Genomic DNA, 26435 nt, shown 5'->3' with positions numbered 1-26435 from the left:
TATTTAGTCTCTTTTAATACAGACCATTTCAATAACCTCTCTTTAGAAGTATACAGTTCCACAGCTCCTTTTTTAACAGCTTCATTGAGTTATAACTTAAATACCATAATCTACTTACTGTAAGTGTACAGTTCAATTATTTTGAGTAAACATTCCATCACTCTAAAAAGTTACCTTGTGCCCATTTGCATCTATTTCTCCTCCCATTTGAGCTCCAGGAAACCAATGATTTGCTGTCTCTATAGATTTGCTGTTTCTGGACATTTTATATAAATGGTATCATAAAATATATATTTGTCTTTGTATCTGGCTTCAATACATAATGTTTGAGGTTCAGCATAATGTTTTTGAGGTTCATCCATGTTGCAGCATGTACTGGTAATTCATTCCTTTTTATTGCCATATAATATTCCATTGTATTGATATACCACATTTTGTCTAGCTATTCACAGGTTGATGTGAATTGGATTGTCCACTTTTTGGTTATTGTGAATAGTGCTGCTAGGAATAGTCATGTACCAGTCTTGATGTGGACATATGTTTTCATTTCTCTTGGGTAGATAACTAAGACTAGAATTTCTGGATTGTATGGTATGTTTATGTTTAACCTTTTAAGAAACTGCATAATTATTTTCCCAAGTGGCTGTACATTTCTATTAGCATTTATGTTTTACATTTCTATTATGTTTATATTTTCTATTTTTGCATTTTCTAGTAGCAGTGTTTTAGAGTGTCAGTTTCTCTACATCCTTGCCAGCACTTGGAATTGTCTCTAATTTTGATTACAGACATTCTAGTGGGTGTGTAGTGGTATTGCATTGTGGTTTAATTTGCATTTCCCTAATGACTGATAATGTTAATCTTTTCATGTGCTTATTAACCATTTGCATATCTTCTTCGGTGAAGTAGCTACTTAGTTCTTTTGCCCATTTTTAAGTTGGATTGTTTGTCTTCTTTTTGAGTTGTAAGAATTTTTCATATATTCAAGACACAAGTCCTATATCACATACAGGATTTTCAATTATTTTCAACTATGAAATGAAGTTTCAGAAAAAAGACAAGTCTGTGGATTGTCTTTTCATTCTCTTAATGGTGTCTTTTCAAGCATAAATGTTTTAAATTTCGATGATGTTCAATTTAACAGTTTTCTAATGGATTGTGCTTTTTGTGGTGTAACTATGAAGTTTGCTTAACTCGAGGCCACATAGATTTTCTTCTTTGGTTTCTTCTAGAAGTTTTATTTTTTAGCTTTTACACTTAAGGCTGTGATCCATTTTTAGTTAATTTTTATGTGTCATGTGTGGTGAAAGTCTAAATTCATTTTCTTGCATATGAATATTCAATTGTCCTGGCAGTATTTGTTAAAAATAGTATGCTTGACATAGAGAATGGACTTGAGGACACGGGGAGGGGGAAGGGTAAGCTGGGATGAAGTGAGAGAGTAGCATGGACATATATACACTACCAAATGTAAAATAAATAGCTAGTGGGAAGCGGCCACATAGCACAGGGAATCACCTCAATGCTTTGTGACCACCTGGAGGGGTGGGATAGGGAGGGAAGGAGGGAGATGCAAGAGGGAGGAGATGTGGGGATGTGTGTATATGTGTGGCTGATTCACTTTGTTATAGAGCAGAAACTAACACACCATTGTGGGACAATTGTGCTCCAATGAGGGTGTTAAGAAAAAAAAAAATAGTATGCTTTCCCTCATTCAATTGCCGTGGCTCCTTTGTCGAAAATCAGTTGACTGTAAATGATTCATTTCTGGACTCCTAATTTTGTTCCATCGATCTCTGTGTTTCTTCATATGACAATAGCATACTGTCTTCATTACTGGGGTCTTATATTAAGTTTTGAGGTTGAGGAGTGTAAATACTCTAACTTTTTCAAAATTATTTTGGCTATTCTATGTTTTTTGAATTGGCACATAAATTTGGGGGTCAGATTGTCAATTTCTACAAAACAAAACAAGATTTTGATAGGGTTTGCATTGAATTTATCAATCAATTTAGGGAGAATCACTGTTTTAATAATATTGCGTCTTCTAATTTATGGTTGTCTATTTAGGACTTTAATTTTTCTCAGCAATGTTTTAAAATGTTCACCCTACATGTCTGGTAATACTTGTGTCAAATTTATTCCTCGGTATTTTATTATTATCTATGTTATTGTGAATGGTGTTGTTTTCTTAATTTCATTTGTGGAATGTTCATTGCTAGTATGTAGAAATACGATTGATTTTTGTATTTTGAGCTTTTATCATATTACCTTATTAAATACAATGATTACTTGTTGTCTCTTTCTTGAGGATTCCTTGGAATTTTGTACGTCCTGGCTCATATAATCTGTGAACAAAAAAAGAAAGGTTTACTTCTTCCTTTCCAATTTAGATATCTTTAACTTCTCCTCTTCCTTGTTCTGCTACTCCCCTCCTTTAGCCTTTTGGCTAGAACTTCCAGTGCAGTGTAGAATGGAGTTGTTGATAACAGACATTCTTGTCTGGTTTCTGACCTTAGAGGAAAATATTCAGTCTTTTATCATTAAATATGATGTTAGCTGTAGGTTTTATATAGATGCCCTTTATCAGGTTGAGGAAGTTCCATTCAATTCCTAGTTTGTGGAGTATTTTTTAAGAATGGGTATTGGATTTTGTTAGATGTTTCTGCATCTGTTGAGATGTTCATGTAGTTTTTGTCTTTATTTTGTTAGTGTGGTGTATTTCATTAATTGATTTGCAGATGTTAAATGAGCTTTGCATTCCTGGAATAAATCCTACTTTATTATAATGTATAATTCTTTTTGACTTGCTGCTGGATTTAGTTTGCTAATATTTTGTTAAGGATTTTTTCACCTCTGTTCATGAAGGGTATTTATCTGTATTTTACTTTCTTTTTGATATCTTTGTCTGCTCTGGTATCAGGGTAATGACTACATATAATGAGAGGTGAAATTTTCTCTCCTCTATTTTCTGTAAGAACTTGTGAAGAATTTGTATCATTTCTTCTTTAAGTATTGGTTAGAATCCCCCAGTGAAGACACTTGAACAAGGGCTTGTCTTTGTGTGAAGACTTTTAATTACTAATTCAATCTTGTTACTTATTACAGGTCTATTCAGATACTCTAGTTTTTATTGAGTTAGTTTTGGTAGTTTGTGTTTTTCTGGAATTTTTCTGTTTTGCCTTTGTTGTCCAGTTGTTGGCATAAAGTTGTTTATACTACTTTTAATCCTTCTAATTTCTGTGAGGTCAGTAATGATGTTCCCTCTTTCTTTCTTGATTTGGTAATTTCTATCTTCTCTATTTTTTCTTGTTCATTCTAGCTAAAGATTTTTCAATTTTGTTGATCTCTTCAAAAATCAAATTTTAATTTCATTGATTTTCTCTACTCATTCTGGTTTTCTATTTGATTAATTTTTTATAAATGTATTATTTCTTTCCTTCTGCTTATTTATTAATTTGCTCTTTTTGTAATTTCTTAAGATAGAAGCTTAGACAGTTGATTTGAAACCATTCTTCTTCCTTAATGCAGGCATTTAAACCTATAAATCTCTCTCTAATCACTTCTTTAGCTACATCCCATAAATTTTTTTTTCATCCCATAAATTTTATTATGCTGGGTTTTGTTTTCATTCTGTTCAAAATATGTTTCAATTTCTCTTCTGATTTCTTCTCTGTCCCTGAGTTACTTAGAGGTATCTTGTTTAATTTCTACATATTTGTGGATTTTCCATCTTTCTTTCATTTGTTGATTTCTAATTTCACTCCTTTGTGGTAGAAAAACATGCTTTGTATAGCTTTAACGGTTATTTGTTTTTTGGCCTAGCATATGATCTGTTCTGAAGAATGGTCTATGTGCACTTAAAAAGAATATGCATTCTGCAGTCATTGGATGGAATGTTCCATACATATCAGTTTGGTCAAGTTGGTTTATTTTCTGTATCCCTGGAGATTTTCTGTCTAGTGGTTTCTATTATTGAGACTAGAATAGTGACATTTCCAATTATTGTTGAATTATCTAATTCTTCTTTTAGTTCTGTAAGTTTTTGTCTCATGTATTTTAGGGCTCTGTTTTTAGTTGTGGATACCTTTATAATTGTTTTACTTTTCTGATTTATTGCCCTTTTGTCTTTATGAAATACCTCTCTTTTTGTCTAGCAATAATCCTTGTCTTGAAATCTATTTTGTCTACTATTAATATAGTAGCCATTCCAATTCCCTTGTGATTATGTGATTACTGTTTGCATGGTATATCTTTTTTCATCCTTTTAACTTTTAACCTACTTGTGTTTTTGGATCCAGAATGTGTCCCTTGTAAATAGCACATTGTTTGATATTGCTTTTTTAATCTAGTGGGATAATCTCTGCCTTTTGTTTGGAGTGTTCAGTTTGTTCATATTTAATATAATTATTGATATGGTTTAAATCTGCCATTTTGCTGTTTATTTTTAATATGTCTCATGTCTTTATTTCTCTAGCCTCTTTTATGACATATTGTTGGGTTTTTTAATTTAAGTGTACTATTTTCATATCACTCTTGATTTTAAATTTGTTTTGGAGTTAATGCTGCTCTAGGAAATAAAATATGCACCTTAATTTATCACAGTCTACCTCTAATTAATACTAACTTAGTTCCAGTAAAATATTTATACATATATTATAAAGCCCACAATATTGTGTTATATTTACTGCCTTTTATAATAGTTTTTTGTATTTTAGAGAAATTTAGAGGAAAATATACATATGTTATCTTTTATATTTACCCACATATTTGCCAGTTTCAGTGGCCTTCATTTCTTTCTTTTCTTTTCTTTTCTTTTGATCCTGATGCGTGGCATGCGGGATCTTAGTTCCCTGACCAGGGATCAGTCCTGCGCCCCCCCACAGTGGAAGCATGGAGTCTTAACCACTGCACTGCCAGGGACATCCCTCGGTGGCCCTCATTTCTTCTTGTGGATTTGAGTTGGTGTCTCATGTCATTTCTTTTCAACCTGAAGGACTTACTGAGTATTTCTTATAAGGCATGTTTGCTATCAACAGATACTCTGAGTACTTGTTAATCTGAGAATATCTTTATATCAATTTCTCTTTTTTTTTGGCTGAATCGTGTGGCTTGTGGGATTGTGAGATTTTAGTTCCCTGGCCAGGGATTGAACCTGGGCCCTCAGCAGTGAGAGCTTGGAGTCCTAATCACTGGACCTCCAGGGAATTCCCTCAATTTCACTTTTGAAGCATAGTTTTGTGAGAATAGAATTCTTCATAGATAGAAGTCTTTTCTCTTTTATTCCAGCACCTTAAATACATTATTCCACTGCCTTCTGGTCTCCATTGTCTCTGATGAGAAGTTAACACTAGTCATATGGTTTTTCCCCTTGTACATGTTGAGTCATTTTTCCTTTGCTGTTTTCAAGATTTCCTTTTTGTCTTTTTTTTTCTGATAGTCAACATTTTGGCTATGATGTGTCTAGCTAGGATCTCTTTGTGTTTATTTTGGGGTTTGTTGAGCTTCTTAGATCTGTAGATTGTTTTTCATCTAATTTGGAAGTTTTTTTTTTTTTTTTTTTAATTTGGAACTTTTTAAGCCATAATTTCTTCAGATTTTTTTTCTGCTCTTTTCTCTCTGTCTTCTCCTTCCTGAGTTACCATTACACATAGGTTTGGTTTACCTGATGGTGTCTTACAGGTTTCTGGGCTCTTTGTTTTTCTTCAGTCTTCCTTTAACTCTGTTCTTCTGTTTTAGGTAATTTCTATTGATTTATCTTCAGGTTCACTGGTTCTGTTACAAAGTCAAATATGTTGTGGTATCTCTCTAGTAACTTTGTAATTTTAGTTATTTTACTTTTTAATTTCACAATTTCCTTTTGTTTCTTATTAATAGTTTTTATTCTTTGTTGAGATTCTCCATTTTAAGTTGTTATCATACTTACCTTTAATTTTTCACACATTGTTTTCTTTAGTTCTTTGAATATATTCATAGTATCTGCTTTGAAGTCTTTTTTTTTTTCCCCCTGTATCAGCATCTGGGCCCACTCATCAACAGTTTCTATTGGCTGCAATTTTTTCCCTAGGTATGTGTCACTCACTCTTTCCTGTTTCTTTGAAAACTGGATATTTTAGATATTATATTGTAGCCATACTATAAACAGGTTGCAGGCTGGATTTGGCCCACTGAGCAGGTTTACTGTTTCCTACAATAAAAATGTAAAGCATAAAATGTGAAATAAAAAATAGATTTTGGGAAGTATGGCTGAATGGGAAACAGCTTGTGATGTGAACATATGAATGACCAGTAGGCAAAGCAAAATGGCCTAGGCAGCCCTACCTATGACTGCTTTGACTGAAAACATTCTTTATTCAGCAGGATCAAAGCTAGAAATTCAACCTTGTCCCTCCTGTCCTCTGGCATTCTCTAGTCAGCAAGCCCTCAGCCAACATGTGTGGCTCAGTCATCTCCCTCAGTTTTTCTCAAGTTTACGTGCAGGAAATCATCTCCATTCAGGGAAACAATATTCAGAAGATCAGAAACAGCAGCAGGAGCAAGTCTTTGATCAAACCTGCTCAAGCAACAAAGCAGAAATTCAAGAGAGAGAAGATTCCAAGCTTTTGTTTGGGAGAGTAAGTAAAAGCAGCACTTCAAAGGCATTCTCCAGAACCCTGGAAGAACAGCCAGTAAGGTCCAAGGAAGACAACACAGTTGTGGACATAGTGCCCAGCCCTGCCCAGAGGACAAACCTTGAGGAAACAGACAAAACATTACATGGTTTAGAAGTCTCAGGATTTGGAGCAATCAAATATGGAGAGTTTGGGCTAGGCTTTATCAAGGAGTCAAACCAGCTCAGCCTCCAGAAGACACACACAGGGGAGACCCCTTACATGTACACTGAGTGGGGAGAAAGCTTTAGCAGTATGTCAGTCCTCATCAAAAACCAGAGGGCACACTCTGGGGAAAAGCCTTTTGTGTGCAGGGAATGTGGACGAGGCTTTACTTGGAAGTCAAACCTCATCACACACCAGAGGACACACTCAGGGGAGAAACCGTATGTGTGCAAGGAGTGTGGACGAGGCTTTACTTGGAAATCAAACCTCTTCACACATCAGAGGACACACTCAGGGGTCAAGCCTTATGTGTGCAAGGAATGTGGGCAGAGCTTTAGCCTGAAGTCAAACCTCATCACACACCAGAGGGCACACTCTGGGGAGAAGCCTTACATTTGCAAGGAATGTGGACATGGCTTTCGCCAGCATTCACACCTCATCAGACATAAGAGGACACATTCAGGAGAGAAGCCTTATGTTTGCAGGGAGTGTGAGCAAGGCTTTAGCCAGAAGTCACACCTCATTAGACACTTAAGGACACACACAGGAGAGAAACCTTATGTGTGCACAGAATGTGGGCGTCACTTTAGCTGGAAATCAAACCTCAAGACACACCAGAGGACACACTCAGGGGTTAAACCTTATGTGTGCCTGGAATGTGGGCAGTGCTTTAGCCTGAAGTCAAACCTCAACAAACACCAGAGGTCACACACAGGGGAGAAGCCATTTGTATGCAGGGAGTGTGGGAGAGCCTTTACCCGGAAATCAACCCTCATCACACACCAGAGGACACACTCAGGAGAGAAGCCATTTGTATGCACAGAGTGTGGGCGAGGCTTTAATGATAAGTCAACCCTCATCTCACACCAGAGGACACATTCAGGGGAAAAGCCTTTCGTATGCAGGGAGTGTGGTAGAAAGTTTAGCCAGAAGCCAAACCTGTTTAGGCACAAGAGGGCACATTCAGGGAGTATACCCTTTGTGTGCAGGGAGTGTGGACAAGGCTTTTGTGATAAGTTAACTCTCATTACACACCAGAGGGCACACTCGGGGGGGAAGCCTCATGTATGCAGGGAGTGTGGGCAAGGCTTTAGCCGGCAGTCGCACCTTATTAGACATCAGAGGATCCATTCAGGAGAGAAGCCTTATATTTGTAGGAAGTGTGGGCAAGGCTTTAGTCGGAAATCAAACCTCATCAGACATCAGAGGACACACTCAGGATAGAAACCTTGTGTGGACAAGTAGTGAAACCTTTAGCCAATAGTCACACGGCATGAAACACCAGAAGTCCCACCCAGGGCTGTAGCTTTAGTAATAAGTCAGCCATTGCCAGACACTAAAGTAGAAACATCTTATGTGTGATGGGAGTGTTCACGAGACTAATGGTAAGGGTCAACATCTCCAATCCACCTGAAGGAGAATTGCTGGCCCATTTTCAGGGGCTCTGGCTTTCCCTAGTGGGGATGGTAGGTTGTGGAAGGTCTCTCAGGTAACTTGATGGAGAGAGTACTTACTAAGTAGGTTGAAATTAGAGAATTGATACTATTCCAATATTTCCCAAGTATACTTGAACACTCCTTCCACAGTAACCTGGATGTTACAAAAACAGCAATTCTAGAGTCCATCTCTTGATGTCTGTCTTACCTTCTTTGAACAAGAGACAGAAACCATGGCTGATTTAATCTTGGTTCCACAGAGCATGACCCAGCAGAGTCAGCTTCAGGGAGAGTTTGGAAAATGGTCAACTCATGGGGACAGAGATAGTGCTTGGGTAGAAGGTTTTATTATACAAAAGGCTGACAGGTAAGAAAGATTGTAGGTATCCTAGCTCTGAGTTTGGGAAGAGGTGTCCATTTTTGGAAATATCATATCTTTGCTTGCTTCCTGGGGCTGTCTCTGGTTTTCAGGTTGAATCCATACTGAAAATGTTTTTATTGACTAGTGTTTTTAGACTAGAAATGTACTATGTAGTGTTATGAAGAAAATATATACACACATATACAGAAATACAAAATGAAATTACTTTCTATTCTTCTTTGAGTTACCATACAGCATCCCATTAGTAATTATTTGGTTTAAATTTTCCCAACCATTGTAAAATATACTACTTTTTTGGTTGAGAATACTCTTTTTGAAAATGGCAGTATCCCACAAATTCATTTAGAGTCGTGTCCCAAGGCCCAGTTTTTTTTCATGAAACTTGACTAAATGACTGTGAATTTTCTTTGGAAAATAAGTTTTCTAACAACAGGCAGGAAAATGTAGAAATTGTATAATAACTTATCTTTTTATCTCTGTGCAGGTATGTAGAATAAATTTGAAAGCGTAAGAGAAAGTGTATGAGTATTTAGAAAGTGGTGATGTAGGATTTAAAGTACAATACTCAGTGGTTGGGTCATTGGCTTTCAGTTAGGGAAAAAATAAACATAGGTCCCAAAGTTTCGATATCCAAAGGAGTTAGAGTTAGGGAATCACTATCTCAAATAATATGAGGTGTAAGAGTCATAATTTTTGTTCAAAATCTAAGGTTGAGTGGAGTGAGCAGAACCTGGTGAAAAATTATGAAATACTATCTTAAATGGAGCAGCTGGCATGGCCTGCCCTTCTTAGCCCTCCCCATGGTAAATCCTGGCCTCATGCTCTTACATTTTCTCAACAGAAAAATACCTTTTGAGTTTTAATCTCTTTAAGTCTTAGAACTTAATTACTCTTTTCCATAAAATCATGTCACAAAAATAAAGATTCCAAAATTAAACATGTACCTTTCACCAGTTTTTTAGCTTTCGGAAGGAATATTTCAGTTTTCAGTGTAATTGCCTCATAAAAATAAAAGATTTTGCCTTAAATTATTTAAAACTCTCAACAGGAAAAAATAGAGCACTGCTGGTATATGAAGATTTAAATAGATTCAAAGAGATTTAAACTCTGGGAAACATTTCTATGGAGCAGCAACCAAACAGAAAGATCTGGAAATGTTCTGAGAAATAGGTAGAAAGAAGTCCCATCCTTTGACCCTGCCCAAGCCCACCTCTACTGATTCTTAAACCCACATCAGGCCTTCTGCTTAGAACCTCTCAGAAGAGACAGAATTAGGACAGGTAACCTGAGTTGTCTGCCTGGGCCTAGCATTAAAATCTGTGTGCATATTTGGAAACTGATTAGGAGGCAAACACCACGTGGTATTCAGATATGTGAATCCTCTCAGTCTTGGAGGGTTTTTTTGGTTTTGTCTTTCAATCTGTGTCTGGACTATCCATCCACTATTGCCCCATATTTCATAACCTGAGGTGACAGCTCTAGATGTTTAAAACAGACAGAAAATGTGCCCCAGAGCAACCACTGCCCATCCTACCAATCCTATGGTAAGTAGTAGACTATACTGCAGAAAATTTTGAAGAAAAGATGATGAACAGTATGAAACAATGAATATTGCTTCAAATCCGTTAAGCCTGTTATGGTCACCATTGAGATGTTCCATTTTAAAAGGAGTAGCAGTAAATTTTAATGTAATTGTTTCATTTAATTCTAATTTATTATTATGGATCAGTGGTTCCCTAAGTATGGTCAGAGGATGTTTGGGGGCTCTTTCAAGTGATCTGCATGGTCAAAACAAGTTTCGTTATAACACTAAGACATTACTTACGTTTTTCTGTTGTGCTGAAATTTGCATTGATGGTGCAGAAACAATCATGGATAAAACTGCTGGGCTTCTAGCATGAATCAAGGCAGTGTCACCAAACTGTACTACTAGTATTATTGTATTTTTTACCACCCCCTACTGTGGTAAAAAAAAACCATGCAAGTTCCACTTAAGAATTTTCTTCATAGAAAAGGAAAAATTAATTTTGTTAAATCTTGACCTTTGGGTACAACATTTTAAAATTATACTGTTAGGGCTTCCCTGGTGGTGCAATGGTTGAGAGTCCGCCTGCCGATGCAGAGGACACAGGTTCGTGCCCCGGTCCGGGTAGATCCCACATGCCGCAGAGCGGCTGGACCCGTGAGCCATGGCCAATGAGCCTGCGCGTCCGGAGCCTGTGCTCCGCAACGGGAGAGGCCACAACTGTGAGAGGCCTGCGTACCGCAAAAAAATAAAATAAAAAATAATAATAAAATTATACTGTTAATTTTGAGATAACTGTAGATTCACACAGGGTTGCAGGAAATTATATAGGGAGATTCCACGTACTCTTTACTCACTTTACTTCAATGGTAATGTCTTACAAAATGATACTATAATATCACAACCACGATACTAAAATTGATATGTACACATCTTTTAAAAACTATACGTGATGAAAAGAGAAATGCACATAAAGTCTTTCATGTATGAAGTTGTTTCAAAGAAGTGCACTTCAATGGTTGATTTGCGAGCTGAACCAGCTACGTTTTTATGGACACCAATTTTATTTGAAAGATTAGCTGACGAATTTTGAATAAGGTGACTCAGACTTGGATATTTGGTAGACATTTGTAAAAAAAAAAATGAAGTGATTTTTTAAAACAGTAAAGAAAGCTGACAGTAATTTTGTTAATTTGACTTTCAAGCAAAAAAATTAGAATATTGAAAAACAAGTTATCTGCCACCAAGAACTTGACAGTTTCCCAATACTTACTCCTTTATGATGAGATTGGTGATGATTTTAATGAATGTGATTTTATAATACCATATAATGAAATATGTTGATGGAAGATCTGCCTAATTCACTGAACCAATATTTTCCAATTAGTACATAATGCTGCAAAATCATCTGTGGGTATATTAAAGTATAAGACAGACAAATGGATTTCAAGAGATAAAAGCCAGATTCCACATTATAAGTAACCTTTAAGAAATTACTACTTGTTGATTTTTGGTGTATTATCAAAGGATAATGTTGACAATTACCTGAAAAGGCTATTAAAACACTCCTCTATTTTCTAACTATATCTGTGTCAGGCCAGATTTTATTTATGTCAACAGGTTAAGTACAGGGGCACATATAAAATACCAGCTATATTCTATTACACTGGACATTAAGGAGATTTGCAAAAATACAAAACAATGCCACTCTTCTCACTTTTTTTTTTTTATGGTGGAAAATGTTCACACCCAAGTGAAAGTGAAACACTTTACTTTTCCCCTTTATGTGTGTTGTTTCTAGATGTTTATGGTCTGTAACCCACACTGAAAATACTATACACACACACACACACACACACATCAGAAAAAAAGTTACATGTTATAATACCTAACATACTATTAACATCTATGCTTTATATAATTTAAACTAAGCATAGAAGAAACAAATACAAAGAAAATACTTAACACCTACTGACAGATATAAACCTACAATCTGATGTATGCTGATCTATCTAGACAGAACACAAACTTGGGGCATTTTCACTTCTAGAACTAAATGATATAATTAATCTCCTTCATGCTTTTGGCTATGTCTCTTTCTGATTATACTTGGCAATTATTTTTTTCTATTTTTTAAATCAAAGAAGCAGCTTTATGCTTTTAATCATTTCTTCAGTGTGTCTTTTATATTTTGTTAATTTCTGTTACTGTTTACTAATCTCAAGCTAATTTCTTTTTATTGTATTGATTTTTCAAGCTTATTTAATCATAATTTGATTTATTTATCTTTTTACTGTTCTGAAATTCATTTCATTTCTAAGTGGCATATAATTTTCATTTTTATTTTCTCTTTTAGACAAGAATTACTGTTTCAAAGAGTGCTTACAAATGGCTAGATGGACATATTCATTTTTACAATATCCTAGTATTTAGCCTTTTATTTTGTAGCATTGTAATCAGTGTATTTTGTGATTTCTTCCATTTTAATTCATAAAGTTCAGTTTTGAATGTGATCAAGCTCTGTAACGTAAAGCAAGTATTTAATGTGTGAGTGTGTGTATATCTATTTTAGTAATATGCCAAAATTAATACAAACGGTTATAAAATTTGATATTTTTCTAGTTATTTTATTCTCCTGTTGTTTTATATTAATGATCTGTATTTTTATTTATTAATTTATATTATATGTTTAACACATGTAAAATTAAATCTGTGATATAAATGTAGGTATAAAGATTATTAATAGAACAAATGCCATTGTGTTCACCCCAGCAGAAGAAATAAGCCTTAATTATTTTTAAAAACTTAGTACTTCCATTTCTGTAAGTGATATAATAAATAAATTTATGATCATGTTAGGAAGCATTTCTTCATGTATTTCAATCAAATTTTGCTTAACATATTTCAAAGCTGTTTTATTTAGACCTGTAGAAATTAATAACATTTCTTCCTGATGAATTTTTCCCTTTAAAAACCCATTCAGTGCTTCTAATTAGTCTGCTCTCAATATTGTTGCACTTGCCTTTTTTGGTAGTATTTACTTTTCTCAATTCTTTGTTTTCATCTTGATACTCTTATTTTGTGAATAGAGTGTCCTATTCAACATAGTGCTGGAAGCCATAGTCAGAAACAATTAGGTACAAAAGAGAAATAAAAGGCATCTAAATTGGAAAGGAAGAAGTAAAACTACCTCTGTTTGCAAACATCATTCTATACACAGAAAATCCAGGTGAATCCACAAAGAAACTACTAAGCCTAATAAGTTCAGCAAAGCTACAGAATACAAGATGAACACACAAAAATCAGTTGTATTTTACATATATATAAATGAACAACTTTGCTGTATACGAGAAACTAACACAACATTGTAAACCAACTATACTTAAAAAAGTATTTTCATACGCCACCAATGAACCATCAGAAAAGGAAATTGAGAAAAACATCCCATTTACAACAGAATCAAAAAGAATAAAATACCTAAGAATAAATATAATGAAAGATGTGAAAAGACTTGTACACTGAAAACTATAAAACATAAAAGAAAAAAAACCTATAAAACTATATAATTTGAGAAGACCTCAATAAATGTAAACATATGCCATGTCCATGGATTGGAAGACTTAAAACTGGTAAGATGTCAGTACTACCCAAAAAGATCTACATATTCACTTCAATTCCTGTCAAAATTCTGATGGCCTTTTTGACTAAAATAGAAAAGCTAGTCCCCATATTTATGGAATTGAAAGGGGACTGAAGTAGCCAAAACAATACTGGAAAAGAAAAGCAAAGTTGTAGGACTCCCGCTTACTGATATCAAAACTAATTACAAAGGTACAGTAATCAAGAGTGCGGTACTGGCATAAACATAAACATATAGACAAACAGAATAGGATTGAGAGCCCCATTAATAAACCTAAACTGCCATGGCCAATAGAATTTTGATAAATGTGCCAAGACCATTTAATGGGGAAAGAACAGTCTGTTACACGCATGATGGGACAAATGGATAACCTAATGCAGAAAAATGAAGTTGAACCCCTACCTTAGTCTACATACAAAAATTAATTCAAAATAGATCAACAACTTAAATATAAGAGCTAAGTTGTAAAATTATTAGAAGAAAACAAGAATAAATCTTTATGACCTTCTATTTGGCAGTAGATTCTTGGATTTGACACCAAACATACGAGCAAAAAAAAAAAAGATAAATTGGACTTCATAAAAATTAAAACCTTTTTGCATCAGAGGATATTAAGAAAGTGAAAGGACAACCTACAGAATGGTAGAAAATATCTGCAAATCATATATCTGATAAGGATTTAGTATCCAGAGTATACAAAGAATTCTTACAGCTCAGAACAACAACAACAACAACAAAACCCCACAATTTTAAAATGGGCAAAGGTCTTGGGAAGACACTTCTCCAAAGAATATATACCAATGGCCAAAAAGCATTTAAAAACATTCATCATCATTGGTCATTCAGGAAAGGCAAATCAAAACCACAGTAAGATACCGCTTCACACTTATTAGGATAGCTGTAATAAACAAAAGATGTTGGCAAGGATGTGGAAAATTGGGAACCTTCATACATTGTTGGTGGCACAATGTAAAATCGTGTGGCTACTATGGAAAACAGTTCGGCAATTCCTCAAAAATGAAACATATAACTATATTACCCAGCAAATCCATTCCTAGGTATATACCCAAAAGAATGGAAACAAGTACTCAAAAAATACTTGTTCATGAATATTCATAGGAGCACTATACACAGTAGCCAAAAGGTGGAGAGAGCCCAAATGTCCATCAACAGATGAATGGATAAACAAGTTATACTAGATACATACAATGGAATATTATTCAGCCACAAAGTGGAGTGAAGTACTGTACTGATACGTGCTACAACTTAAATGAATTTCAAAAACATTTTGCTAAGTGAAAGAAGCCAAAAGAAAAGGTTACATATTGTATGATTCCTTTTATATGAAATATCCAAAATAGGGAAATCCATAGACAGAAAGCAGATTAAAGTCTACCTGGGAATGGGAGAGGGGGAATGGATAGTGATTACTTAGTGGGTATGGGGTATTCTGAGGTGATGAAAAATTTGAAACTAAGATCGTTTCATAACGTGAATTCATTAAATGCCACCAAATTGTACTTTTTAAAATGGTTAATTTTATGTTAATTTTTTTTTTTTTCTTTTTTTTCGGTACGCGGGCCTCTCACTGTTGTGGCCTCTCCCGTTGCGGAGCACAGGCTCCGGACGTGCAGGCTCAGCGGCCATGGCTCACGGGCCCAGCCGCTCTGCAGCATGTGGGATCTTCCCAGACCGGGGCACGAACCCACATCCCCTGCATCGGCAGGCAGACTCTCAACCACTGCGCCACCAGGGAAGCCCTAATTTTATGTTAATTTTGAATTTCACCTGAAAACAAAAAGTAAATGGATGGAAAAAGATATACCAGAATAAAGTAGACTTCAGAGCAAAGAGATTTTCCAGAGACAGAGAGATACACTACATACTGATAAAAGAAAAACCAGAAAGACGATACCAAACCTAAATATGTATGCACCAAATAATAGAGCTTCAAAATACATGAAGTAAAACCTAACAACTGAAATGAGAAATAGACAAATCCAAAATTATACTTGGGGGCTTTAATCCCCCTCTTTGAGTACTTGAAATAATGACTATACAGAAAATTATCAAAGATTTAGAATAAATAGCAGTCAACAGGATCCAATTGACATAGAACACTCCACTCAACCACAGCAGAATACATGTACTTTTCAAGTACCAACAGAATCTATAACAAAATCAACCATATCCTCGGCTATATGATAAACCTCAAAATTGTTTAAATACTTGAAATCATACAGAGTTTCCTCTCCAACCACAGTGGAATCAAACTAGAAATTAGTAACAAATATAGAAAACTCTCAAACCACTTGGAAATGATAAAGGGGACCTTGCAAACATTAACAGGATACATAAATACTATGAACCACTCTCCACCCATAAATTCAATAACTTACATAAAATGGGCCAATTCTTTAAAAAAAAAAACAAAAACAAAAACTCTCTTACCAAAACTCATGAGATGAACATAATATGAATATTCCTATAAGTATTAAAGAAATTGAATCTACGAAGTGACACCAACAAGGACCAAATAAGATGTCCCTCACTTGTATGCCCCCTTCAGCAATAATTTGGCATCCACCCATGAACAAAAGTGACTTTGTGGGGTCTTTGTGATCCAGTGAAACCCCAGTGGAGTCCAAGGCTGAGGAGCCATTTTGATAAGGTTTGTTCATACACAGGCAACTGACCCACCAACCATGGTCCTGGCTACAGACCAAGAAACGGCTCTGTACCCCCAAGAATTCAGCTAAAGTCCCATTTGACTTTGGTTCTGTCACCAGTACCATACACTAAGGAACCTGGAAGGATGAACGTGCACCTATGCATTGGGTAATAGACCTCAGTCCCAGCTGTAGACCCTGAATTGGTGTGTGAACAAGTTCTATTCCTTTTCAGCCAGGGTTCAGGAGTCCCTGGAGGTAAGCCCACCAAAGCAATCTGAGCTCAGTCAGATTGTAGATTCTGAAAGACTTATAACTGGGCTCCAGGCCATCACAGCCACAGTCCATGAAGTCTTGTTGGCACAGGGACTTTGCAGGAGACATTCCCATCTCTGACCCTGTAGATCCTGAAAGGGCCCTCAGCAGCTACAGTCTGTCAACTGTCCTGAGGGTCCAGGTTCCCAGTAGGAGACACTTCATTTCCATCCCCAGAGATCCTGAAAAGGCCCTATACTTGGCTCCAGCTCCTTCCAGCCACAGTCCATGAGCAGCCCTGCTGGCACAGGGACCCTATGGGAGACACATCTGCATCTCAGGAGATCCTGAAATGGCCCTATGCTTGGCTCCAGTCTCTCTAGCCACAGTCAGGGAGCAGTCCAGCTAATCCAGGGACCTGGCAGGAGAAACACCCATCTGTACCTCCACAGCCAGGTTTGTAGACCTCAATTTTAGCTGTGGAAACTGAAACAGCCCTGGGGCTTGGTTGTAGCCCCTCTCAGCCACAGTCCAGAGCCCGTCCTTACCACCCAGGGGCCCATCCAGTGACTAAGCAGCCCTTCCAGGGACCTGATGGGAGCCACACCCATCCAAATGGTATAGCTACATCGAAAGACAGTTTGACAGTTTCTTATAAAACTAATACTCTTACCATATGATCTAGCAATCATGCTTCTTCATATTTACCCAAAGGAGTTGAAAACTTAGGTCCACACAAAAACCTGCATAGTTATGTTTATAGCAACTTTATTCAAAATTGCCAAAATTTGGAAGCAACCAAGATGTCCTTCAGTAGATGAATGGCTAGATAAACTCTAGTACATCCAGACAGTGTAGTATTTTTCAGCATTAAAAAGAAATGAGTTACCAAGTCACAAAAAGGCATGGAGAAATTTAAATGTATATTACTAAATGAAAATCTGAAAAGGCCATGTACTTCCAACCACATGACATTTCAGAAGAGGCAAAACTATGGAGACAGCAAAAAGATGAGTGGTTGCTAGGGGTTAGGGAGGAGGGCTGAATAGACAGGACGCAGAGGATTTTTAGGGTAGTCAAACCATTCTGCATGATACTACAATTGTGGATACATATCATTATATATTTGTCAAAACCCATAGACTGTACAACACTAAAAGTGAATTGTAATGTAAATTATGGACTTTGGGTGATAATGATGTGTCAATGTAGGTTCACCAATTGTAACAAAGGTACCACTGAGATTTGGAATGTGGTAGTGGGGGAGGTTGTACACGTTTTAGAACAGGGAGTATATGGGAACTCTCTTGTACTTGGCGCTCAGTTTTGCTGTGAACCTAAAACTGTTCCAAAAATTAGTCCATTTTTTTAAATCATGAAAAGTTCTGTCTTTAAAGCATTAGAAATTTAAAATTATACTGGTAATTTTTTTCCTTGAAAATTTGAAACGAGTTCACCAGTGAACTCTCCAAACCTGGTAGCTTCTGGGAGTTAAGCATTTTGATACTTCTTTGATTTCTTCCATAGTTATTAGCCTTTTAGTTTGTTTATACCTTTAGAGTCAACTTTTATAATACAAGCATAACATCTATTTCTAGCAGATATTCATATTTATTTTTATACACTTATACAGATTTATATATGAGTAATAACTCTTGTAACACCTTTTGTACTTCTGGTTATTCCCCCCCCTTTTTTTTAAATTTTTGTGTTTGTGCTTCTTCTATTCTTTTTGATAATATTAGTAGGTGATTTATCTATCTTATTTTATTTTCTAACGCCAGATTTTGGATTGATATATTTATGCTACAGTTTTAAATTTCATTTATTTCTGTTCTTTTATATATTACTTTTTCATTAGTTTCATTATGTTGTTCTCCTACTTATATGATCTGAACACAAATCAAAACAGTAGTGTAATATTTTTCCCTTCAGATTTTTACAAATGTAAAATATTGAGTATCAGTAAGATGTCAGGAAAAAGAAGCATTGCCAGATTTAGCAAATAAAAATGCAGGATGCTCAGTTTAATTTGAATTTGTGATAAACAGTGACTAATTTGTCAGTATATCCCAAGTATTGAAACTCGGAGTATATGGCAATCCTGAGCAAGAGGCATTGTCAAGCTTTGTTGGTGCAATTAAGTTAGTATAGTCTTTCTGAAGGGCAATTTGGCAAGATCTAAAGTATTTAAAATGTATTCAGAGAATCTTTTTCCTTATCTCTCATAAGGAAACTCTTGCTCATATGTACAAGTATAATACGTGTGACTGCTGATTGGAGCATTGTCTATAATAGAGAATTCCTGGAAATATCCTCATACTCAAGTATCAGGGAATTTTTTTTTTTTTTTTTTTTTTGCGATACGCGGGCGTCTCACTGCTGTGGCCTCTCCCGTTGCGGAGCACAGGCTCCGGACGCGCAGGCTCAGCGGCCATGGCTCACGGGCCCAGCTGCTCCGCGGCATGTGGGATCTTCCCGGACCGGGGCACGAACCCGTGTCCCCTGCATCGGCAGGCGGACTCTCAACCACTGCGCCACCAGGGAAGCCCAGGAATTCTTTAAAAAGATATGATACTCCCAAATAAAGTATACCCACACTTATAGTTCAGCTCTGTGTGTGGAATATTACCAAGAGAGTAAATTAAGAAAGTGAACGTTAGAGCATTGCTCATGTTTCCCACTTACGGAAATAAACTACCTATGCAAGTGTATATGTGTGTGTGTGTGTGTGTACAAATGCACAGAATTGAAGATGCTCACTAAATAGTTAGCAGAGATTACCCTTGGGGAAGAGATTGACTTGGTAAGGAGTACTGAGGGAAATCTGACTTTTGACTTTATACTCTTTTGCATCCTCTGGATTCTACCCAGCCATAAAATATTAATTAATTATAGTAACTAAAATTAGACAGCCTGCCCATACCAAGGGTTAGCAAGGATCTGGAGGATTTGGAACTCTCACACACTGCTGGTGAGAATGTAAAATGGTACAACTAATTTGGTGAATAGTTTGGCAGTTTCTTTAAAAATTAAACATACAGGGCTTCCCTGGTGGCGCAGTGGTTGAGAGTCCGCCTGCCGATGCAGGGGACACGGGTTCGTGCCCCGGTCCGGGAAGATCCCACATGCTGCGGAGCGGCTGGGCCCGTGAGCCATGGCCGCTGAGCCTGCGCGTCCGGAGCCTGTGCTCCGCAACGGGAGAGGCCACCACAGTGAGAGGCCCGCGTACCTCAAAAAATAAAAAAAATTAAACATACACTAACCAAATGATCCAGCCATTTTACTCATAGATATTCACCTGAGAGTAATTAAAACATACATCTAGAAAAAGAGTTTTACAGGTATGCTCCTAGGAGCTTTATTTGTAATACCCCCAAAGTGGAAACAACCCAAATATCCACCAACAGATGCATCTCAAAATAATTATGCTGAGTGTAAGACGACAGACAAAAAAGGAGTATATGCTATATGATTCCATTTATAGAAAGCTCTAGAAAATGAAAACTAATCTACAGTGACAGAATATATATTCACTACCTTGCTACTAGTGATTATATATACTATATAATATATATTTTGAATTATATTGAATATATTTTTCTATTATTCTATATTTACACAAGCCAGGTAATATCAAAATTATATACTTTAAATATGTGCAGGTAATTGTATGTCAAATATGTTGGGGAAAAACCCATTAAAAACAAAAATGCCTTTTGCTGTCCTTATGGAAGATGTTTGTGGTAAATTGCAAATGGGCACACATTCTTTGGATATGAAGTAGAGATGAGCCTTCCCAACTGAGGCTCCCTTCACCAACCAGCTTATCAGGTGTCATGTAAGTAATGCATTCCTAGGCCATCCCAAACCACCTGGCCCTAACTGAATTTTAAGGTTGAGTCCAGGTGAGACCAGCAGGAAAACCATTCAGGTGATAGCTAATCAATCACTGTTGTTTCAAGCCTCAAAGTTTTGGACAGGTTTGTTACACAGCAAAGGATAATTGATACAGTTTTCAATTTCATTCTTTTTCCTCTGTAATCACTTCCCTTACCAACTATATTCTTTCATTTAACCCTGGTGTTGGAAATTTTTTTCTATAAAGGGCCTTTTAATAAAATTTTAGGCTCTGTTGGCCATACAATCTCTACCATACAACTCTCTTCTTGCAGGAAAGCAACCATAGAAAATACATAAACAAATGTGCACAGCTTTGTTCCAGTAACACTTTATTTACAAAATCAAGCAGTGGACTGAATTTGGCTCAGAGGCTGTCGTTTGCTGAACCCTGGTTTAACTTAAAAAGTTGGACTTCAATATTTCAAAATTAATAATTTGTATCCTGGGCTAATTTGTATCCTTTTGTCCTCCAATTTCCACATGATAGCCACAGTAATAATTTTCACAGTTATTGCTTTGATGGAAGAAATTTTTACATGTTAAGGTATGGGGAAGTCATTCTGGCTTATACACGATATGGCTTGAACTTTATGCTAACGAGAACAGCCTGTCTCATGGCCTGTCAAACATGCATTTTGTACATCTCCTTTAACCATTAAAGAAAAGAATACATTTACCAGATTGCTTAGAAGGTCCACTTTGAAGATAGGGATAAATGCCCACCCCCCTCCATGATGTCAATGCTAGTACTCCTTTGAAGATAAGGCTCCCTTCCCAGACACCAAGGTCATGCTGACTCATTATGTATGTGCTAATCTGTCTCTTTGGAAAACTTGAAGGAGTGTAACCCTGTCCTTTTGATATTTGTTCTGATAAGATATGAAGCTGGCCTGAAAACCATGCTTCTCTGGAGAAATTTCTTCCTTGGTGGAGGCAGCATTCCTGGGCTACAGTCCTCAGTTTGGTGCAATCAAAACTCTCTTCTATTCTTATTATAGATTATGTATTGATTATTTGCATGAACAAATTCAGGTACTAAAACAGTGTTCTCTCTACAGTGTTTGTTTTTTATCTAAACTACACTATTGAAAATTGCACACTTCAAACATTCATTATGAAAATTTCAAACATATGAAAATATTTGAGAATACTATAATAAGCCTGCCCATGTACCTATTTCTCAGTTTTAGCAATTATAAATACTTCCAATCTTGTTTTATCTATTTCTCCACCAACATTTTTCCTGGAAGAGTTTAAAGCAAATCCCAGATAACATTTTTAATGATAAATTCTCCCATGTATCTATCTAATATGTAAAAACTTAAAAATACCTAGCTAAGCAGCCTAATACACCTAATAAAAAGATTGTTTTTAATGTTGTATAATAAAAAGTCAATGTTCAAATTTCTCCGATTGTGATAACTGCTTTCTCACAGAGAAAAATACTGATCCAAGCAAGGTCCATCTATTGCATTCAGTTCACATGGTCCTAAGTATTTTGGGTTTGTTTCTTCCATAACAGTTCTTCTCCTTCCATTTTACTCCATATCCTTGGTTTAGCAAAAGTTTAAATATTCTGAAACAAATTCCAGACATCATTAGACGGTTAATACTTCAGCATGTGTCTCTGAAAATTAGAATTATTTTTCCTCCTTGGCCGCTTCCCTGGTTACCTAACAAAACTAACAATAATGCCCCAACAAAATCTAATTTTCAGTTTAGGTTAAAATATACATAATGTTTCTCAAAATGTCTTTTGCAGGTGACTTGTGCAAACCAGAACCCAGTTAAAGCCCACACATGGTATTTCAGGTATGACTTGTCTCTTCTTTTTGATTTAGCACTGTTCTGACCTCACCATTTAACAAATTTCTTCGTGAAACGGACTTGCTGCAAACTAAGACAGTTTCTGTGTGACCTAATCCTGAATTCTAAGTGAACCCCAGATATCGGGACCCTAATATGAGGCATACGAAAGAAAAACATATTCATACCTCTCTGCCTCAAAGGCCTACCTCCCGTCAAGGTCCTAGCTCCCCACTTTTGCTTCCGGGGAGCCTGCAGTCCACCCGCCCTCCATCAACCCACCAACCAGCCTGAAGCACAGCAGCCCACGTGATGCGCTTGCGCATGCGCCTCGCGTACTTGGAACTAGCTGCCGGAAAGGGGTTTCGAAACCGGCCTTTCCTGCAGCTGGGGGGCTCAGAGGCAGCTTATTATTTATTTTATTTTATTTATTTTTATTTTTGGCTGCATTGGGTCTTCGTTGCTGTGCGTGGGCTTCCTCTAGTTGTGGCGAGCAGGGGCTACTCTTCGTTGCGGTGCGCGGGCCTCTCATTGTGGTGGCTTCTCTTGTTGTGGAGCACAGGCTCTAGGCACGCAGGCTTCAATAGTTGTGGCACGTGGGCTCAGTAGTTGTGGCTCGCGGGCTCTAGAGCGCAGGCTCAGCAGTTGTGGGGCATGGGCTTAGTTGCTCTGCGACATGTGGGATCTTCCCCGACCAGGGCTCAAACCCGTGTCCCCTGCATTGGCAGGTGGATTCTTAACCACTGCACTACCAGGGAAGCCCTCAGAGGCATTTTAAACTCATGTGGGTGCTGGAGGCTCTTCCTCTGATTGGAGTACTGGAAGTTAGTGCCACTGGCCTTGTGGCCCCTCTCGACTCTCGTTTTTCCATCAGCTGAGGTCTGGGAAGTGCCAGCGTCTTCTGCAATCCTCGGCTTCATTTTGCGGCCTTGGACAGGCCCCTCTTCAGCTGGTACAGAAGGCCTTTCTCCCAGCACCTCTCATTTCTTTTCAGTTCCTCAGATCTGCGTTTTGGAGGCTATGCTCATCTCTGGGAAAGCTCTCAGGGAAACGTGAAAATGGCTGATAGGCTCAGGAGAATTAGAAGAAAGGTGGGTATTTACTGAAATTTCACCCTCACTGTCCTTTGGTACATCCATTTCCTTCTCCTGCCCTGGACACTGCCTTGTGGTCAGTCTGAACTGCTCTGATCTTGGAGCCTGCTGGGGCAGCTCTCTCTGCTCCATCCGTGTGGCATTTCACAAAGTGGTTTCCTTTGAACAGCACAGATGGAGCATTTAAAGAAAAAATAGGTAGGTAACTAATAAGGACCTACTACATAGCACAGGGAACTCTACTCAGTACTCTATAATGGTTTATATGGGAAAAGAATCTAAAAGAGGAGTGGATATACGTATATGTATAACTGATTCACTTTACTGTATACCTGAAACTAACATAATATTATAAATCAACTATACTCCAATAAAATTTCTTTTAAAGTATAATAAATCTAAGTTAAATGATAAACAAACACACAAACAAAAAAATAGGGATGTCAGTGCTTAAATGCCAGTGGTGGTTGATGAAGGAGGAGGGCAGAGGTATCAGAGACTCCCGTGGGCTGGAGAAGTGTGGGAGGACTTGCAGGGGGAACGGGCAGACTGCCTTCCAGGATTTGGTAGGCTAGAGAAGACATGCCAGGGGGAAAGAGGAAGGCAGGAAATACACTGCCCTTGCCAAAGTTTTGGAGAGTGTCATGGCCTGTGGGCTTATTTAAGGTTGATTTTTTTTTTTTAAAGCAGACCAGCTGAAGATACAATAGCTGTACACATGTCCACCAGGGAGGGACTTGGTTTGATGAAAACAGTTATTAAGTTAGAATGAGTTTTCAGCGTTAATAATAGGGAATTTTCACCTAAAAATCTGGATAATCTGTTTCTCTGTCAACAGGTCATTCTTACTGTGCTTGGTCCACATTCTGGGTTGGCGAAGTTTCCAATTAGACGTGGCCTGCCAAGTCCACAAGTGGTAGCAAGTTCCACTTCCTACCTTTCCCTTTGCTCCGCTGGACACTGAGGTGGAAACCACTGACCAAATCCCTCCCTCCTTGCCTCACTCCTTGACTTTCCCCTGCCTGGCCTGGGAAGTTCTTTTTGGATTCACCACCTCTTAGCTTAGGTGGGCACAGGTCAGCCAGAGTCTGAATGCCAGGCTGGAGTGGGGACTGTACCTTAGAGTAAGCTGTGTTTTGAAGGTTTGTGATAAAGGCTTTGATATGCTTAAATCCATGATTTGGGTAAAGATACTAAAGGGGCCAAAGGACAAACTATCTTACCCTTGGAATTGGTTTGATGAAATTAACTTACCTGGATGCATTTAACATTTACTGAACAAGTACGTAGATAGCATGCTAAGCACTTTTGTACTGATTATCTCCAGAAAAGATGCACTGTGGTTTTGATGTGGAGTGGTTTACTACTCATATCTCCCTTGATTATACTATGTTCAGATATTTTGCAGAGAAAGTGCTCTTCACTTGATTCTAATTTGCTTTCTGTGGTGGAGATTTACATGTTTTTAGACAGGTTAAAACGAATCAGTTTAGATGTCAGCCAACACTTATAGCTCAGAGTTCCTCATTTGTATGATATTTCATTCTTCTTTTTTAATTGAAGTATAGTTGATGTACAATATTGTATTAGTTTCAGGTGTACAGCAAAGTGATTCAGTTTTTTATATATCTGTATATCTCTCTATATACATTTTTCATATTATTTTTTATTATAGGTTATTATAAGATATTGAATATAAGTCCCTGTGATTGTTTCTTATCTATTTTATGTATAGTAGTTTGTATCTGTTAATCCCATGATCCTAATTTATGCCTCCCCGCTCCCTCTCCCCTTTGGTAACCATACATTTGTTTTCTTTTTTTTAACATCTTTATTGGAGTATAATTGCTTTAAAATGTTGTGTTAGTTCCTGCTGTATAACAAAGTGAATCAGCTATATGTATACATATATCCCCATATCCCCTCCCTTTTGTGCCTCCCTCCCTCCCTCCCTATCCCACCCCTCTAGGTGGTCACAAAGCACCAAGCTGACCTCCCTGTGCTATGCAGCTGCTTCCCGCTAGCTATCTATTTTACATTTGGTAGTGTATATATGTCCATGCCACTCTCTCACTTCTTCCAGCTTATCCTTCCCCCTCCCCGGGTCCTCAAGTCCATTCTCCACATCTACGTCTGCGTCTTTATTCCTGTCCTGCCCCTAGCTTCTTCAGAAGCTTTTTTTTTTTTTTAGATTCCATATATATGTGTTAGCATACAGTATTTGTTTTTCTCTTTTTGACTTACTTCACTCTGTATGACAGACTCTAGGTCCATCCACCTCACTACAAATAACTCAGTTTCATTTTTTTATGGCTGAGTAATATTCCATTGTATATATGTGCCACATCTCCTTTATCCATTCATTTGTCGATGGACACTTAGGTTGCTTCCGTGTCCTGACTATTGTAAATAGAGCTGCAATGAACATTGTGGCACATGACTCTTTTTGAACTATGGTTTTCTCAGGGTATATGCCCAGTAGTGGGATTGCTGGGTCATATGGTAGTTCTACTTTTAGTTTTTTAAGAAACCTCCATACTGTTCTCCATAGTGGCTGTATCAATTTACATTCCCACCAACAGTGCAAGAGGGTTCCCTTTTCTCCACACTCTCTCCAGCATTTATTGTTTGTAGATTTTCTGATGATGGCCATTCTGACTGGTGTGAGATGATACCTCACTGTGGTTTTGATTTGCATTTCTCTAATGATTGGTGATGTTGAGCATCCTTTCATGTGTTTGTTGTCAATCTGTATATCTTCTTTGGAGAAATGTCTATTTAGATATTCTGCCCATTTTTTGATTGGATTGTTTGTTTTTTTTGGTATTGAGCTGCATGAGCTGCTTGTATATTTTGGAGATTAATCCTTTTAGCCATGGCAATCAGAGAAGAAAAAGAAATAAAAGGAAT

General features: G+C 37.2%; 2 protein-coding genes across 2 annotated transcripts in view; both read left to right on the top strand.

Moving 5' to 3' along the window:
• ZNF875 (zinc finger protein 875) overlaps positions 1-26435 on the top strand; it is a 72261-nt gene that overhangs the window by 10810 nt on the left and 35016 nt on the right. The window contains 1 exon segment of the mRNA XM_030874629.3: positions 6358-8046. Coding sequence (XP_030730489.2) covers positions 6358-8046 — 1689 coding nt within the window.
• The window catches only part of LOC115862604 (zinc finger protein 527), a 62207-nt gene continuing 59191 nt past the window's right edge, over positions 23420-26435 (top strand). Inside the window, exon 1 of the mRNA XM_070044218.1 lies at positions 23420-23522. The gene's annotated coding sequence lies outside the window, so the exon portion shown is untranslated. The remainder of the gene's footprint in view (positions 23523-26435) is intronic.

The sequence above is a fragment of the Globicephala melas genome, chromosome 19 (genome assembly GCF_963455315.2).
Source record: "Globicephala melas chromosome 19, mGloMel1.2, whole genome shotgun sequence".
Classification (NCBI taxonomy): domain Eukaryota; kingdom Metazoa; phylum Chordata; class Mammalia; order Artiodactyla; family Delphinidae; genus Globicephala; species Globicephala melas.
Note: the sequence above shows the minus strand (reverse complement) of the source record. Positions and strands in the feature narration are given on the sequence as shown.